Source organism: Puntigrus tetrazona, chromosome 24 (assembly GCF_018831695.1).
Source record: "Puntigrus tetrazona isolate hp1 chromosome 24, ASM1883169v1, whole genome shotgun sequence".
Lineage (NCBI taxonomy): Eukaryota > Metazoa > Chordata > Actinopteri > Cypriniformes > Cyprinidae > Puntigrus > Puntigrus tetrazona.
In genome coordinates, this window is record NC_056722.1 from 17,745,480 (window position 1) to 17,760,010 (window position 14,531).

Genomic DNA, 14,531 nt, shown 5'->3' on the forward strand with positions numbered 1-14,531 from the left:
ACATAATTAAATAAATACATAAATAAACTTCTACTAAAGACATGGGGGCCCAAACTGCACTTGATTTCTGCTGGTTGTTTAACTCCATAACTTACAAGGGAAGCTAACAAAACAAGACCAATGACACTGAATGTATAACAAGAGGAACGCTGATCTACACACATCTAACACTGATCAGCCTGTCTTGTAAATCAGGGGCGTAACGTCAGTCGGGTGCTGATGTCCTGCAGAGTTTGACACACACACCTGAACAGGCTAAACAAGGTCTTTAGGATTACTGAGGCTACAGGCAGGTGAGGTTTTCTTTCCAGGGTTGGAAGAGCTAAACTCTGCAGGACATCGGCACTCCAGGACCGAAGTTGACTACCCCTGTTGTTCATACCAGGTTTCTTCACAGGTATTCGGAGCGATTGCGCAGGCTTGTCATATACTCTGCTGACCACAAAAATAATGTAGACGGCAAGAAGCTCAGAGCTATATTATTTACGAGCAAAGAGGCAAGGGGAAGAGCATATAAAACCCGAATAAACAGGAAATACATCTGCTGCACACTCACACTACTGCTGTAAGTGAAAACCCCAAGTTAATCAGTTAGCAGGCTATGCAGAACAGAGTCATAAATGACCACCCCAGAGACAACCATAAACTTCCTGCATGCACATCTGCTCTCTGTCACACCAAGAATTTAGATAAGAGAACATTTTGGGGATTTTTCTGCCGTACCATAACACTGAGGACCCTCGACCACTATATAATAACAACCTGTCAAGTTTTGTTATTGTAAAACTTTTGTATATGACCAAAGCATGACACCAGTGTTTGGGGGAGTTTCCAGCAGCTGTTTAAATGACTTCACACTAACACAACCTAAATAGGCACAGAAAATATGTCAAGAAAAAAAAAAAAAAAACTATCTAGACAAGACCGAATTAGCTTTGTCACATGTGGATGAATGGCAGACAGACAGATAGATATAGGTTATAGATTATAAATATGTGAAACCTAAAGTGTGTAACCAAAAGGTAATCTATTTGGTATAAAATAATATCAATCAATTTGCCATATCACACACAAAAAAAAAAAAAAAAAATCACCAATTGTTTCAGAACATAATTTATGATATTTTGGATGAACATCTGGAGGTTTTTGATACAGTTTACATCCAGTGGACACTGTGCAAATGGCTTTATGCTGACACGGACAGAGAAGACAAATTGTTAAATAAAGTAATTATTAAGTAATATCATTATGTGGCAGCCAATGGGACATTCACAAGCCTCCCGGTTTTCATCCAAAATAACTTAAATTGTATTCCAAAGATGAACGATGAACCTTTTATAGGTTTGGAACAACATGGGTAAGTGATGAATGTAAGCCTTTAATTAATTATTGATTTTTTTAAAAAAGGCTGTGTCCAAAACCACCATATAAACCCTTAATTAGGGCATTATTTGGGAGGACAGTCATTTGTAGTGGATCACAGTTGACATTATCGACTGTACTCATTCAATCCCATAATTCACTGAAACTACAAGTGTACAATGCACAATGTACACTCAATGGTTAAAGAATACCCAAAATGCACTTTGAGGGACGTGCCGAGTGAATTCTTCAATGTCGTCAAATAATGGTAAAGAAAAAGGTGACTGCAGTTGGATTATCCATTTTCCAAGCCACTGGTCCAATGTGATTACAGCGTAATATCACACAGGGTTCCTAATCGACAAATTAATAGTTTAATGGTGCTTTATACATGCTAGTCTCATGACACAGTTCGACATAAATCTTTTCATTACTACTGGAGTTTCCAGCTTGCTACGTTTTCTAATGATAATAAAAAAAGCAAGCACAAACCACAAAGGGACACTCAGTGTCGAAATTCATTCACTCGTTTTCAGTCCCTCCTTCAACTGCAGTGTATTAGTGGACTACAGGGAGCAGTAAATGAGGGTATGGTATAGGGAATAATTTGAACACAGCAATTGTCTTGCACATATGGGTGCCCAGATGAATAAAGCTACTCGACAACCTGAGAAACATGAAACTCTAAATGAGTGAAAGACACTAAGCTTTTTTATTTCACACCTGAACAGCGCTATAAATATAGTGGGTTATATAGTGCACAGATGAAGGACGTTGTCATGGTGCATGAGCAATAGGTGTCTCACGTCTATTCTCCATGAGTAAGTGAGGTGGACAGGAGTGTATCAAAGGATTTACGAGTTGGGGGGAATGTTTTGGGGAGTGGGAGCGAACCGACGCTGCAGTCAGTACTCTTTGCTACTTCTTTACTATAGCTCTTCAGAAAGCGAGTAGCTCTTATAATCTGTGTGTAAAACTTTCTTCACACACACACAGTTTGCTGCCTCAAGCGTTTGTTTCGTACTGTGTGAAGAAACGACTGAACTCAAGTGCAAAAAAGCAACTCAACTTTTAGCAACAGAATTACCTAAGAGAACACTTTTATCAATCTAGATCTTTTCACTATATCAAAACATGTTCCTTTTTTGCAGCAAACAAGAAGGCATAGTTTTGCATCAGGGATGCTGCGTGCATCAAAACCTCATTATCATGACGCATACACATCTCCAGCTGTGAAACTCCTCGTTTGTTTCCTAACGGCCATTTTCTAGATAAAGATGAGCAACTGCAATTGAAAGCAATAATAATTTTTTAGCACTTTAAAGCAATTTGTGTTATGAGTTGATCTTGTAGTTATACTTTTTTTTAGAGACATTTGCCGATCTTATTTTAGGCCCGGTTTGAAACAATATGCGCTTTAAAATGTGGAAATTGGTTCACTTTATTTCACAGACTATCCAGCAAGGAAAAAACTACTAAACTAATTAGTACTAAACTAATTAAAATAAATATGAATGAAACTAAGTACACATAGAAAAACAAATTAATTTGACAAAATACTAAAACTTTAACTAAAATTATAACACTAATAAAAACTAACTAGTAGTATTAAAATAATTACAAGGCTTGAATTAATATTGCAGCAGATTATGCTACAATAGTTGCTTCTTAAACCCAATCTTATCTATATCTTTAACACATGCTTATCAATAGTTCGGAAATTGTCTCATGCATAATGATTGATTTCTTGTCTTTAGACGTTTTTCTCCAAGACCATTAGGATTCAGTGTAAGTGTTAAGCACACATTCATTTATCTTCAGTGAAGCCGAGTGTCAAGATTCTATCGGTTTGAAAACAAGCCCCGTTAAAAGCTTGTTGACCTTAGAAAAAGAAAATGTGTTTAAAAAGCAGTGGAAGATGCCATCCATACAAAGACAGCTCATTAAGTTTATTTCAAATGTTAAACATATTACATTATTTAAAAATTAAAAAATGCTGATAAGAAAGCTGAGGTGATGCCATCTATCTGTGAAGCACAGCACAAATATTATTTAAACACTGCAGTCCTGAAAAAGGTAGACAGTATTTAAACTCAGCTTAAATACTCAAAAACAGCAAATCCGCTATCACACAACTCAATTACAATGCGTCTAAATTGAAATACATACATTTAAAAATACACTTTGACACATCGACTGCACTGCAACCAGCTGCTCTCCATCAAGTGTGCTGCTTTCTCCATTGTGAAACATCCTCTAACGTGCTAGTCAACGTGAAATCCCATTTTTGAAATAAACAGCAGCAGGAATATCTGCTAAAGGATGCTTTTAGCTGATGTTTGGTACATTTAATTCCTGAGTCAGTACCAAATGTCTTTTCATTCAGCTTGTGACATCTAGTGTTGGTGAGAGTGGCAGACCACTGCAGCCTTTATCAGTGATTCAAGAGGGTGAAGTGTGCTAAAAGTGCAGATAAGAGGCTTTTGTGAACACTGAAGTGTATGATTTACATTGCCAGCGAATGCTTGGGGTTACAATTGCCATGCGTGTCACAGATAAACCAGAACTGTACAACATTCTGGTTTTGCAAAGTTTAATTTTTGGGGTTTTCTAGTTTTGCCTGATATATCTGTTAATGGGAACATTTGTAAATCTCATGACTTTACATGGATTATTCTGCATGCAGATAAGATAGATAGATAGATAGATAGATAGATAGATAGATAGATAGATAGATAGATAGATAGATAGATAGATAGATAGATAGATAGATAGCACCAAATCTATTTAGATGAATTCAAGCAGTTAAGCTTTCCATTTAATATGTATTTAAAAGATATACGCTTAAAATACACAAGCCAGAAACACTTAGCCTAGATAGAAAGAATAGATAGAAAACAACACTAATCAACTGATCATATTCGTAGTTATTTGAAAAATGAGCCTAAAGTTCTTATAGGAACCCATTTGATGACATTTTATATACAGTGTACAATGAGTAAGCATTCGCCAAGATTAATGCACCGAGAGGTGCTAGTGAATCAATAAAATGCGCAAAAAAAAAAAAAAAAAAAAACATAAAAAAAATCAATAAAACAGGCGAATACAGGACGGGGAACTAATAATATCACCTCGCGTGGTTAAAAATGTTTATTATTGACGCCTAAATGATTTTAACTTTGATTTTGATTTTAAGCCATTTATGTTAGAGGACTCCTCTCTGTCTGGACAGGTGCTCTCACCCCTTCTAGGAGGATAAAAGTAGCCTACTTTAACACGTTCAAGACAAAAAAAATAGTCCCGTGTCTCTTACACGTTATAGACGTTAGGAATAACTTAATAAAGTCAACATTATATCATGCCTTTGTAAAAGACACTCTCGTGACGTGCGCGCGCACTGCTGCGATCATCACCCAACTTCTCGGTGGCTTTCTAGTCACATTTATGTTGTTTTTTTTTTATTTTACAAAATATGCGAGCGTTATATGATGTTATATACCTCCACAAATTAAATATTCTTCACATCGGATATATTTCACGTAACGTTAAATTAAAACACGCAACCACGCCAACGGGTTAAAACAATGCACACACAACACAGAAACAAACACTTACCGGAGAAAACAAGGCGTTGAAAGCTGAAACCAATAAAATCAATTTCGGGCCGTCCATCGAAGCTGGTTTTTCTTCGGTAAATGTCCGCGTACCGTGGAATCAAAAACTTTGCGATCCGTAAAGTTCTCCCGCTTTTCTCACAAAAAGTGAACTCTCAGTCAGACCGCCTCGTCGGACCCGGCGCTGTCGGAGGAGCAAAACAAAACCATGACAAGTTGAGATGAGGGAACATCACAAGAGCCGTGAGTGAGCGGTCCTCCGGGTGAGCGGCTCATATCTCCGCTCGAGCTGCTGACAGTTCAGCGACCAATGAGCGAATCACGGCCAGACCGCGAGAGGAGCTTTACAGCTTCACTACTTGCGAGATGTGGATAATAATACACTCAAGACCGCATCACTCTTGTTCGTCATCGGCTTACGAGTGTCTTCATGGCGCTGAAATCTCAAGGTCTCTGCTCTTTGTGAACACCTGGCTGCAGAAAATGACTCTTGCGCGAGCTTGTTTGTTTAGCGCGAGGATGCCATTCGACGAAATTGCTTACTTGTCACTGTATAGAGAACATATAAGGTCCTCTCGTAAGAATTACTTACATTTTTGAAGAAAAATCATATTTTTTATTTCGAAATACGTTTTAGGTAAAACGTGTAAATTGGCTTTCCAGTATTTCCAGTATTCTACCATTAATTGGAGTTAAAGTAGTTTAAGCAAAAGAGAATGTATTCCTATTTCTGAATATATTTAGAGAGAAACTGACAAAAAAAAAAGAATTATTCTATTAAGGTTTTAGTATTATTTTAGCTTACTTGTTGTATTTAGAGGCTATGATTGCACTTTTTCATCAATAGGCTACCTTCAAATATTTTAGAACATTAATGTTCGTTTGGGATGATGTTCTCTGACTAAATAATTTAAAAACATGTTTTCTTTGCCATTAGCGGATACATCTTATTCAAAGTGACTTTTAACTCAATCAATCGTATAATAATTGCAGGAGCAACCTGTGGTTAAGTGCTATTCTCAAGGAAAAGGCACTGACTGATTGGGAATGGCATCTGATGAATATTTATTGACAAAATAAATGTAATTAAAACACTGCTAGAATCCATTTTTCTGGATGCATGTTTATTATGTAAGTGCCCTGATTAATATGTTGTTACTTTCAGTTTCTCCCAGTGATCCGTCACAATACTGATTTATATACGCTCTGTACTTTTAAATCAGAAATTGCTGCAATTAGTTTAAGAGAGCTTTTCAACGGGTGCATTTACTAATTAACCAGCATGAATTGAGGTTAATCAGTTTTGCTATTCATATCTGCCTATCTGGGCATAGTCAAGCTTCTCAATGAAATTACATATATGTTGATATATTGATATAACAATGGCTTAGAAGCAGGATTATCTTTCAGCTGTGTGCATGTGAGGCTGAATGATAAATAAGCTCATTTCTGTGTCTCAGAGCAGAGCTCGTCCTAATCATTTTCCATTTAAACTAACTAAATCACATTTGGTGAAAAAATACTCACTGTAATATCGGTGTTGACACCGCTGAGGATCAGCCACCCCACTCCTGATTGTTCGGTGATTGATATGCTCTCCTGTGCATGCAGTTATTGAGAAACTGCCATTCTGTGCATGCAGCGTTTTTCCTGAGGCTTATTATGCATGTGTGACATCTCATCAAAAAGAATCAGTGGATCTAGTTCTTGAGGATTAATGATTGAATGCTCATTAATTAAAAGTGCAGAGTTAATGTGCCTGAGATCACATTACGGTCGTTTTGTTCATGAATACTTGTTTACAACAAATGCTATCATTAAGTTACTCAAATGTGGCTTTCAGTGATGTACAGCATAATTTATGTTGTAGTTACACAACAGGTTTTATTAAGTAAACTTGGAAATTTCCTCACCCCAGATGTAGTTTGTTTCTTCATCTGAACATATTTGGAGAAATTTAGCATTATATCACTAATGGATCCTCTGCAGTGAATGGGTGCCATCAGAATGAGAGTTCAAACAGCTAATAAAAACATCTCAAGCAAAACATGGTTTTAATAAACAAATGCATAAAGACATTTTAACAATGCAGAATGTTGTTTTCTCTCATCTGAATCCAAAGAGAAATGTACATCAGCCCAAAAGAGTTATATCTGTACATTTTTATGTGAGAAGACAACAGGGGATAGACTTTATTATGGATTGGAGGTGGAAGAATTATTATAGATTATAGATTGGTATATTTTTGGCCCGAAGCTACAATGTGATGAACTCTCATTCAGGAGCACCTATTCACTGAGAGTATCCATTAGTGAGCAAGTGATGTAATGCTCCAATATAGCTCAATGTTCCAATGAAAAAACAAACTCATTCTGACTTAATTTTCAGAAAAGTTTTATTTTTGAGTGAACAATTCCTTTAATAGAAGTGAGTGACACAAGCAGTCTGCATTGCGCTGCATTGAGTTAGTCACCACAGTCTGTGCATTTATTGTTCTTCAACTAGTCTACTATACCGTCTTGCTACTACTGCTTTTCATATTTAGTATTATACCAAGCAATCAAAAGGATAATAAATGTACATGTTGCATTATAAGGTCTTACCTGCAAGACACGTATTCACTCTAGGGTTTTAAGATCTTAAGGTCACTTGAAAATGCGTCACGTAATTGCATAACCATTCAAGGGTTGGGTCAGCAAGGGCTCATGCATTCTTATGCAAATTTTTACCTTTGGGTAATATTGTACTTATTCAGATCTGACTTAAATAGATAACCATTTTAGGGCCTAATTTCCCCTTTCTATACTGAAACTCCCTGATGTTCGCTTTTTCATTAAATGCAAATATTGGTCCTGGCTTTGCTCTTATGGTTTTGAAGAAATTGCCATTTACAAACAAACATTTTAGGAAAAACACTTTCAGGTGGCGCACCTAGAAAGCTGTATTAGAGCTTCAGATTTTGCTAATGGTAACTGATGTTAGTAGAGTTTCATTTTACTGAGGCATCGCACTCTGTAGCAAATGTCTGTTTTTACCTCTTAAAAAGCAAGTATAATAACAAATTAAAAGCTAAATGCAGGTTGAAATCGGGAAAGCATATTTGAATTGAGAAATATGTTATGAGTGGTGTTGTACAATGGTAAGAAAAAGTACCTATTTCATTAGGTTGAACTGCAACCACTAAAACCTACTCACCTGAATAACCCAGAAGTGTTGTTTTCTGTTTGACGTCACATTCATTTCATCTGTTCAGACGAGGAACTAAGGGTGAAGTACTGTATGTCAGAAGCACTCACTCAAATTGGCATATATCGATAAATTATACCTCACCGGCCTTCTGTTTCCTTGCATCCGTTTCCCAGAGCTACTCAAACTTAATGGCCCAAGAAGCCTAAAAAAAGCTTTGTCACTCAGCATAAGACCTGGAAGTTCAAAAACTAGAAGGGAAGACTGCACATTTTAATTGGCATGCCCTTTCTCGATTATGACCAAAATGTGGGAACAAGATGACTTTCTGCCAAGTGCCTGTTTGCCATATTCCACAACCAATCAATTCGGATAAAGTTCCTTTGAGGCTAAGGAAAGCGTGGGGATTCTGAAGTGCCAGACTTTTATCAGCACCTCTTCACTGAAAAATAAGCGTCCGTTTCCTTGGAGAGTAAGTGAAAATTGCCACAGAAGTCATTTCAGAAAAGATTCATTAAAATCTTGGATGTGTCCACGAGCGAGAATATTAAAGCTTCGGTAAAAAGTAACAAGCTTGATATGTAAGTTTATGTACGGAAGAAAGCGTAATTAACAAAGTTTGTGTCGTTACTCATTGCTGTTTTAAAATCACTCACTGCAACTTGCTGCTTGCAACAATCACTTAATTGTTGAGGATTAATAGGCGTCAACTTAATGATTCCCGGCTGGAGTAATCAGTAATAATGAACAAAAACCCTTTCACCTGTAGTGTAATCTGATGGAAAGCACAGAAATATATTACATGCTGACCTTGTATAGCCTATATAGTCACATGTTTCATTAGACGAAAGCATAGTGAATGGCATTTTTGTAAGAGCTTTAACATGTGGGTAGTCTGTTCTCATTTCACAGCACATTAATATGCACAGAAAAACTGGCAAGCATAGATGACAAACTGTTCACAGAGTGAGGTGTGTATATGACTACAAATATTATGCCCCTTTTTACAGCATGTAATATGAGTCTCTGGTGTCCCCATAATGTGTCTGTGAAGTTTCAGCTCAAAATGCCCCAGAGATAATTTATATCATTTTAAAAATGCCTATTTTAAGTGTAAGCAGAAACAGGCTGATTTTCGGGCCTGTCTTTGTAAATGCAAATGAGCTGCTAGTCCCCGCTCCCTTTTCCAGAATAGACCTGCGCCATTACAGCTGGTACCTGCACCTGTTCTGATTCTGACCGATTTGATTCAGTTATTTCGTGCTGAAATCATGCTTTTTAAACTATATTGGTTTTAACTTCTGATTTGTTACGGTTTTCGGAGTGCACACGTCTACAGGAAACGGAGAGAAGGTGGCTGTCAAAGGCATGCCAGTACTAAACTAAGTTCGCATTCACACGCAAGTTTACATTACAAACACGCCGACTATGTAAGTTGCTAAATATGAGCTAGGTCTATCAAATACCATTGTGATATTAGTCTTGTTATAGGTTCCACATTGATGTAAGGGAAGCTGCAAGCAATTAAATTTGTCGATCCAAACTCCCCCCCCATCCCACACTCTCACCTATAAATACAATTAGACTGGTTACACGCAGAGAAACGAACCACAAAAAGGCTCCAAATTACCACAGAACTGCTGCTATGGCAGAACTTTCACCATGTCTATTTATAACAGTCATTTTATGTGCAGTAAGCACACAATTGGAGCTTAGCGGGCAATCAAGTAACCATAATAATATGTGTTTGTTTACAGAATGGGGCCGAGGAATGAGGAGCCACACAGGAGACACTATAAACCATGCAAAACAGGGTGCTTTGGAAAACACGCCAACCTCTCACTTCACAGCGTCAGTCCAGCACTAAATAGCCTTGACGGCATAATAGACATTCGGAGGTGAATAGATATTTTTAGATCCACAGTATTCACTAAACGTTACTTAGCCAAGTTTGTCTTTAGAAGTAAAAATTGCATAGCTGGAATATTAAGTCTGTGAATGTTTGAGACATTTTGTAATATATTAAGTCTGCTCGTAGAGAAATATGCTCCTAATGATGCCAATGTTATTCTCATTTAGTTCTCTTTAACCCTGTTTTTTTTTTTGTTGTTGTTAAAAAGTAGCGCATTATGCATTAAAGAGTTTAGGCTTTGAAGTCTACGTGAAATTGTATTTGCAACCCATTAATCTATTTTAGTTGAAATTGTTGAAAGGCATTATGTACCAAAGAATCTAAAAAAAAAAGAATTTCAGTTAAAAATAAAAATCGTTTCAGAGAAGTCATGCTTACTATTTTTGCAGAGATTGAATGCAAACTGCAATGTTTTGAGGTAGTATAGTTGGAAAAGTGCTTTTGGATATTCTTACCCAGCATGAAACTTTTTATTTTTAGATATATTCGTAAACATCAAGTCCAAACATGCCTGGGAACCTTACTTTTTTTATTTTTGATATCAATCCAAAGCGGATAGATGGAATATCTCATGCAAGGATCGTTATTGAGAATGGATTTCTTTCTGGTTTGAGGTCATCTGGCAATACCTCAGTCCTTTTTGAAGTGACAGATGAGGTCAGAAGTGAGAACGATTTTATTCCGTGTTGAGACTGTGACACCGAGGGAAGGGTAATGTAGTGCTACCTTCCCCGGGAAATGACCAGTAAAAGTGTGATCTGAAGTCCAGGAGCCAGGCCTGCATCTATTTTTTCCTATACTAAAAATGTATAAAAGATCTCCAGGCTATTATTTGGCGGCATGTCTTTGATGTTGCTGTTAAATCATACATTGTGGATTGCAGTCATTTACCATCCATCTATTCGCTTCCCAGCACCACTTCCGAATAAAAGAGGCATCTGCTTTTGACTTTCAAAAGAAGCGACGGATCCTCCCAGAGGTCATTATCCTGCCTGCATGAGAGCAGGACCCCATAGCTGGCGTACTGCAGCTTATTGAGCTTTTCAAGGGTACAGGGACAGCATGGTCACAGACAGCACTCCTAAACAGCCTATTTATATGAGACTAATTAAAACACAAAGCTCTAAGGCAGACAGCACCTTTATTTCTCTCCTGTGTGCGTAACCAGTTAGAGCGGCCGTGTTAGGATTCACCACCATTGATGTTCTACCACCTGGTGTTAGAAATCCCACGACACATGATACCGCTCTCTCTTGTTCATGGCAGATGCACTAGTTTTTGAGTCATCTTTTTCTATTTTTAAAGTGTCAACTTGACAGGAAGCAACTGTCATACAAACTGTTTGCCAGCATGCTCAAAGAAACTCAATTACAGTGGGACTTGTTGCTTGTTGAATCGTGACAGTTAATATTGCAACATTTCAGTAGCCTAAAAATACATCTGTGTAGTTAAAGGAATAGTTCACCCAAAAATGAACGTTTTTAGTCACCATTTACTCACCCTCAAGTAGTTCCAAACCTGTATTCATTTTTTTGTTGTGCCGAACACAAAGGAAGATATTTTGAAGAAAGTTGGTAACCAGGCAGTTTTTGGTCACCATTGACTTCCATGGTAGCACACTACAGAGTTTATCTCAAAGAAAATCCAATGGGCCACTTTAATAAAAATAAATAAAAATGATCAATTCTACTGATAAATGGTCTTGCTGACCAGAAAGCTGGTTCTCTTGGAACTGAGAAAGTGACAGTGTAATTCTACAGTACTGGCAGCAAGACTTAAAAGATTTAGTAAGACCCAATAAATCCTAAAAGACCGTCAATCCTGGAAGGACTTATATTGACTGGGTGACTACTCCAAGATGACAGGCAGTAGTTTTTGAGGAATTCTGATTTTGATAACATGTTGGGCTCTTAATGCTAAATGTCAGTGGCCTTTAATCAGCTTTACTGCCATGAGATCATACTCTTGTGGTTCAACAATTTTATATCCAGCTATAATTCTAGAGGTTAGGCTGTGGATTAACCACAAACTTTATATGACACCTAAAAGCTTTCATATTTAATGTTTAAGATATGTGAACAACATATAAAATAGTGTTGTAGTCAGTGTCTACAGGTTTTGAATACATTTATTTGTCAATTAAATTTTTAATTAAATTAACTAGATTGTTTTTGTCTATTTATAATCTAAATTGTAAACATTTGAATGCACTGAGAATTGAAATTCAAAGATCAAGATTTATAAAATTGCCAAACCAATATATATGTATTTTTATCTATTAATCTGTTATACTTTAAATATCTAAAATGATAAAAAAAGGGTAAAACAATGAACAGAATGTTTCTATGTAAATGATTATACTTTTTTTGATAGTACTTAAATTACAAAAAAATAATAACATTTTTATAAGACAAAAGCTTTTCCTTTCTTTTCTAGATTTTGTACTTTCTATTTTCAACAAATGTTTCTTCACTTTAACTGTGAGCCTGCTGCAAAATTTACAATTCTAATAAGCAACAACATTTTGAACTGTTCAGCGCTGCTATTGTTATAATAAATGCTGTTCAACATAAAAGCATGCTTTCCTGTTCCTGATAACACCTCAAGCACAAAATAGATGCAAATGCTCTTACCATGAGTAGTGTAAAAAAATTGCACCATTTTATACTAAGAAATGCTGACGAAGATGTTTATTAATCTGAATTATTATATAGAATGAGGTCAGAGCCTCCCGCTGAGCTCATTTGTCAGTTCCTTGAGGATCGCGGCGAATGTAGTTCAGCATTTGTAAGAAGATCTCTAGGAAAAAACATAAAAGGCAAAAACAAAACCAATGAGAAAAACTAGAATCATTTCTGTACTGATTGAGAGACCTGTGCTTCATTATGCAAATAACGTTTCCAGCACGAACAAGACTGAGAGGGTTGACACATGGTGCATTTTCACTTCTTTAAAGAAATTTCACATCAAGGCAAAGTAAACTCAATTAACCTCAGAACACACCGTTTCTTTTAATAAAACATTTTTTCATCTGACATGAGGCCTGTGCAGTGAACTGATGAAGACAAGTGCATAAAAGAACGATGAAACGATTCACGTTTTCAGTCAAATTAATTTTTACTAAACGCCCCAGTTGATTGCAGGAGACAATGGCTTACCCATTCTGACTCTGACTTATGAACGGTTAACCCCCTCAAGGTAAAGCAAGTCAGCATGCCTGCAACCTATTCTGTCATTTGCTACACTAAAATGAAATCACTGCTGTCTAAGGGAACAAGGGACTTGACATGACGAGAGATTTCACAGGCCTTTTGACATTAACGGCCGTTGGCTCTGTAAACTCCATATGAGCATAATTCTCTGTGGAATACAAACTCATTCGGGGCTGTTGACTTTGATGATTATTTTTAACTTCCTAACGAATTCATAGTTCAGAGTGAAAAGACATTTTGCATTATGAAACATCTCTTTTTAGTGTTGTTAAAGGGATAGTTCGCCAGAATATGAATATTCTGCCATCATTTGAAGTCTTCGCAAACCCATCTGACACAAAAGACATATTGAAGACTATTTTTTGGGCCCTTATTGAAAGTCAGCGGGGTTCAAATTAAGCACTGAAAGGACCCCATTGACTTTATTGTGTAAACAAACAACACAGAGACATTTTTTGAAGAATATTTCTCTGCTCCGTTTTCGAGTAAGCTATCCTTTTAAGGTTAAAGCACGTCTTTCCTTTTTATAATACTTTTTTATTTAACAATGCATTTGAACATATTTGGCAGTTTTTGTGGCTGGTTGACTTCACTTGGAGCAAACACAATGACGATAACGCTTCATGACATTCAAACCATTCGGAGACAAGGACTGATATTAAAAAATTAATTAGCATTTCTTACGCAATAAAATGCAGTGCGGTCAGTTTAAACATAAGGGAAACATTTGGCATTATACTGTCCATTAGAGATGTTAAAAGCTCAAAAATTTTGTTTGCATTAAACATGGGCAAAACACTTTTAATTTGACGTCACTCATAACCAATCAATCACTTTTTATCTCTCGCTGCAGACCTGGAGAGTTATTCAAATACAATTTCAATTTCACTCGAGACAGAAATCAGCATATAAATGAAAGACCAAAACGTCTGCAAGATCAGAAGGTTGAACATCAACAACATGCGTGCATCATAACTCCCATGAAATAGGCACCTGATTCTGTCATGTGTTCCCTTTTGGAGTTTGGAAGCCTAAAAATATTTTCTAGACTCTTGTATTTGACCCAACTCAACCTTGAGTTTTGACGCTGCTAGAAAATTTACATTAAATCTGACTCATACTAATATCTTTGGCAGGAGAAGCTTTTAAAGAGATTAGAGATTTTTTAGAGGAGAGCGAATTCCATCAAGCTGTCAGGAGTTTCTCCAGTTGTGTTAAACCCTTTTATTAGGTCAAACAGACTCT

At 36.7% G+C, this 14,531-nt stretch overlaps 1 protein-coding gene across 2 annotated transcripts in view; it reads right to left on the reverse strand.

Moving 5' to 3' along the window:
- The window catches only part of vipr1b (vasoactive intestinal peptide receptor 1b), a 42,759-nt gene extending 37,314 nt beyond the window's left edge, over positions 1-5,445 (reverse strand). For both annotated transcript variants that reach the window (XM_043225664.1, XM_043225663.1), the window contains exon 1: positions 4,978-5,445. Coding sequence is in view for 1 of the 2 variants with exons in the window: in XM_043225663.1 (XP_043081598.1) it covers positions 4,978-5,034 (57 nt within the window). In the remaining variant the exon portion in view is untranslated. The remainder of the gene's footprint in view (positions 1-4,977) is intronic.
- Between the last annotated feature and the right edge of the window lie 9,086 nt (positions 5,446-14,531).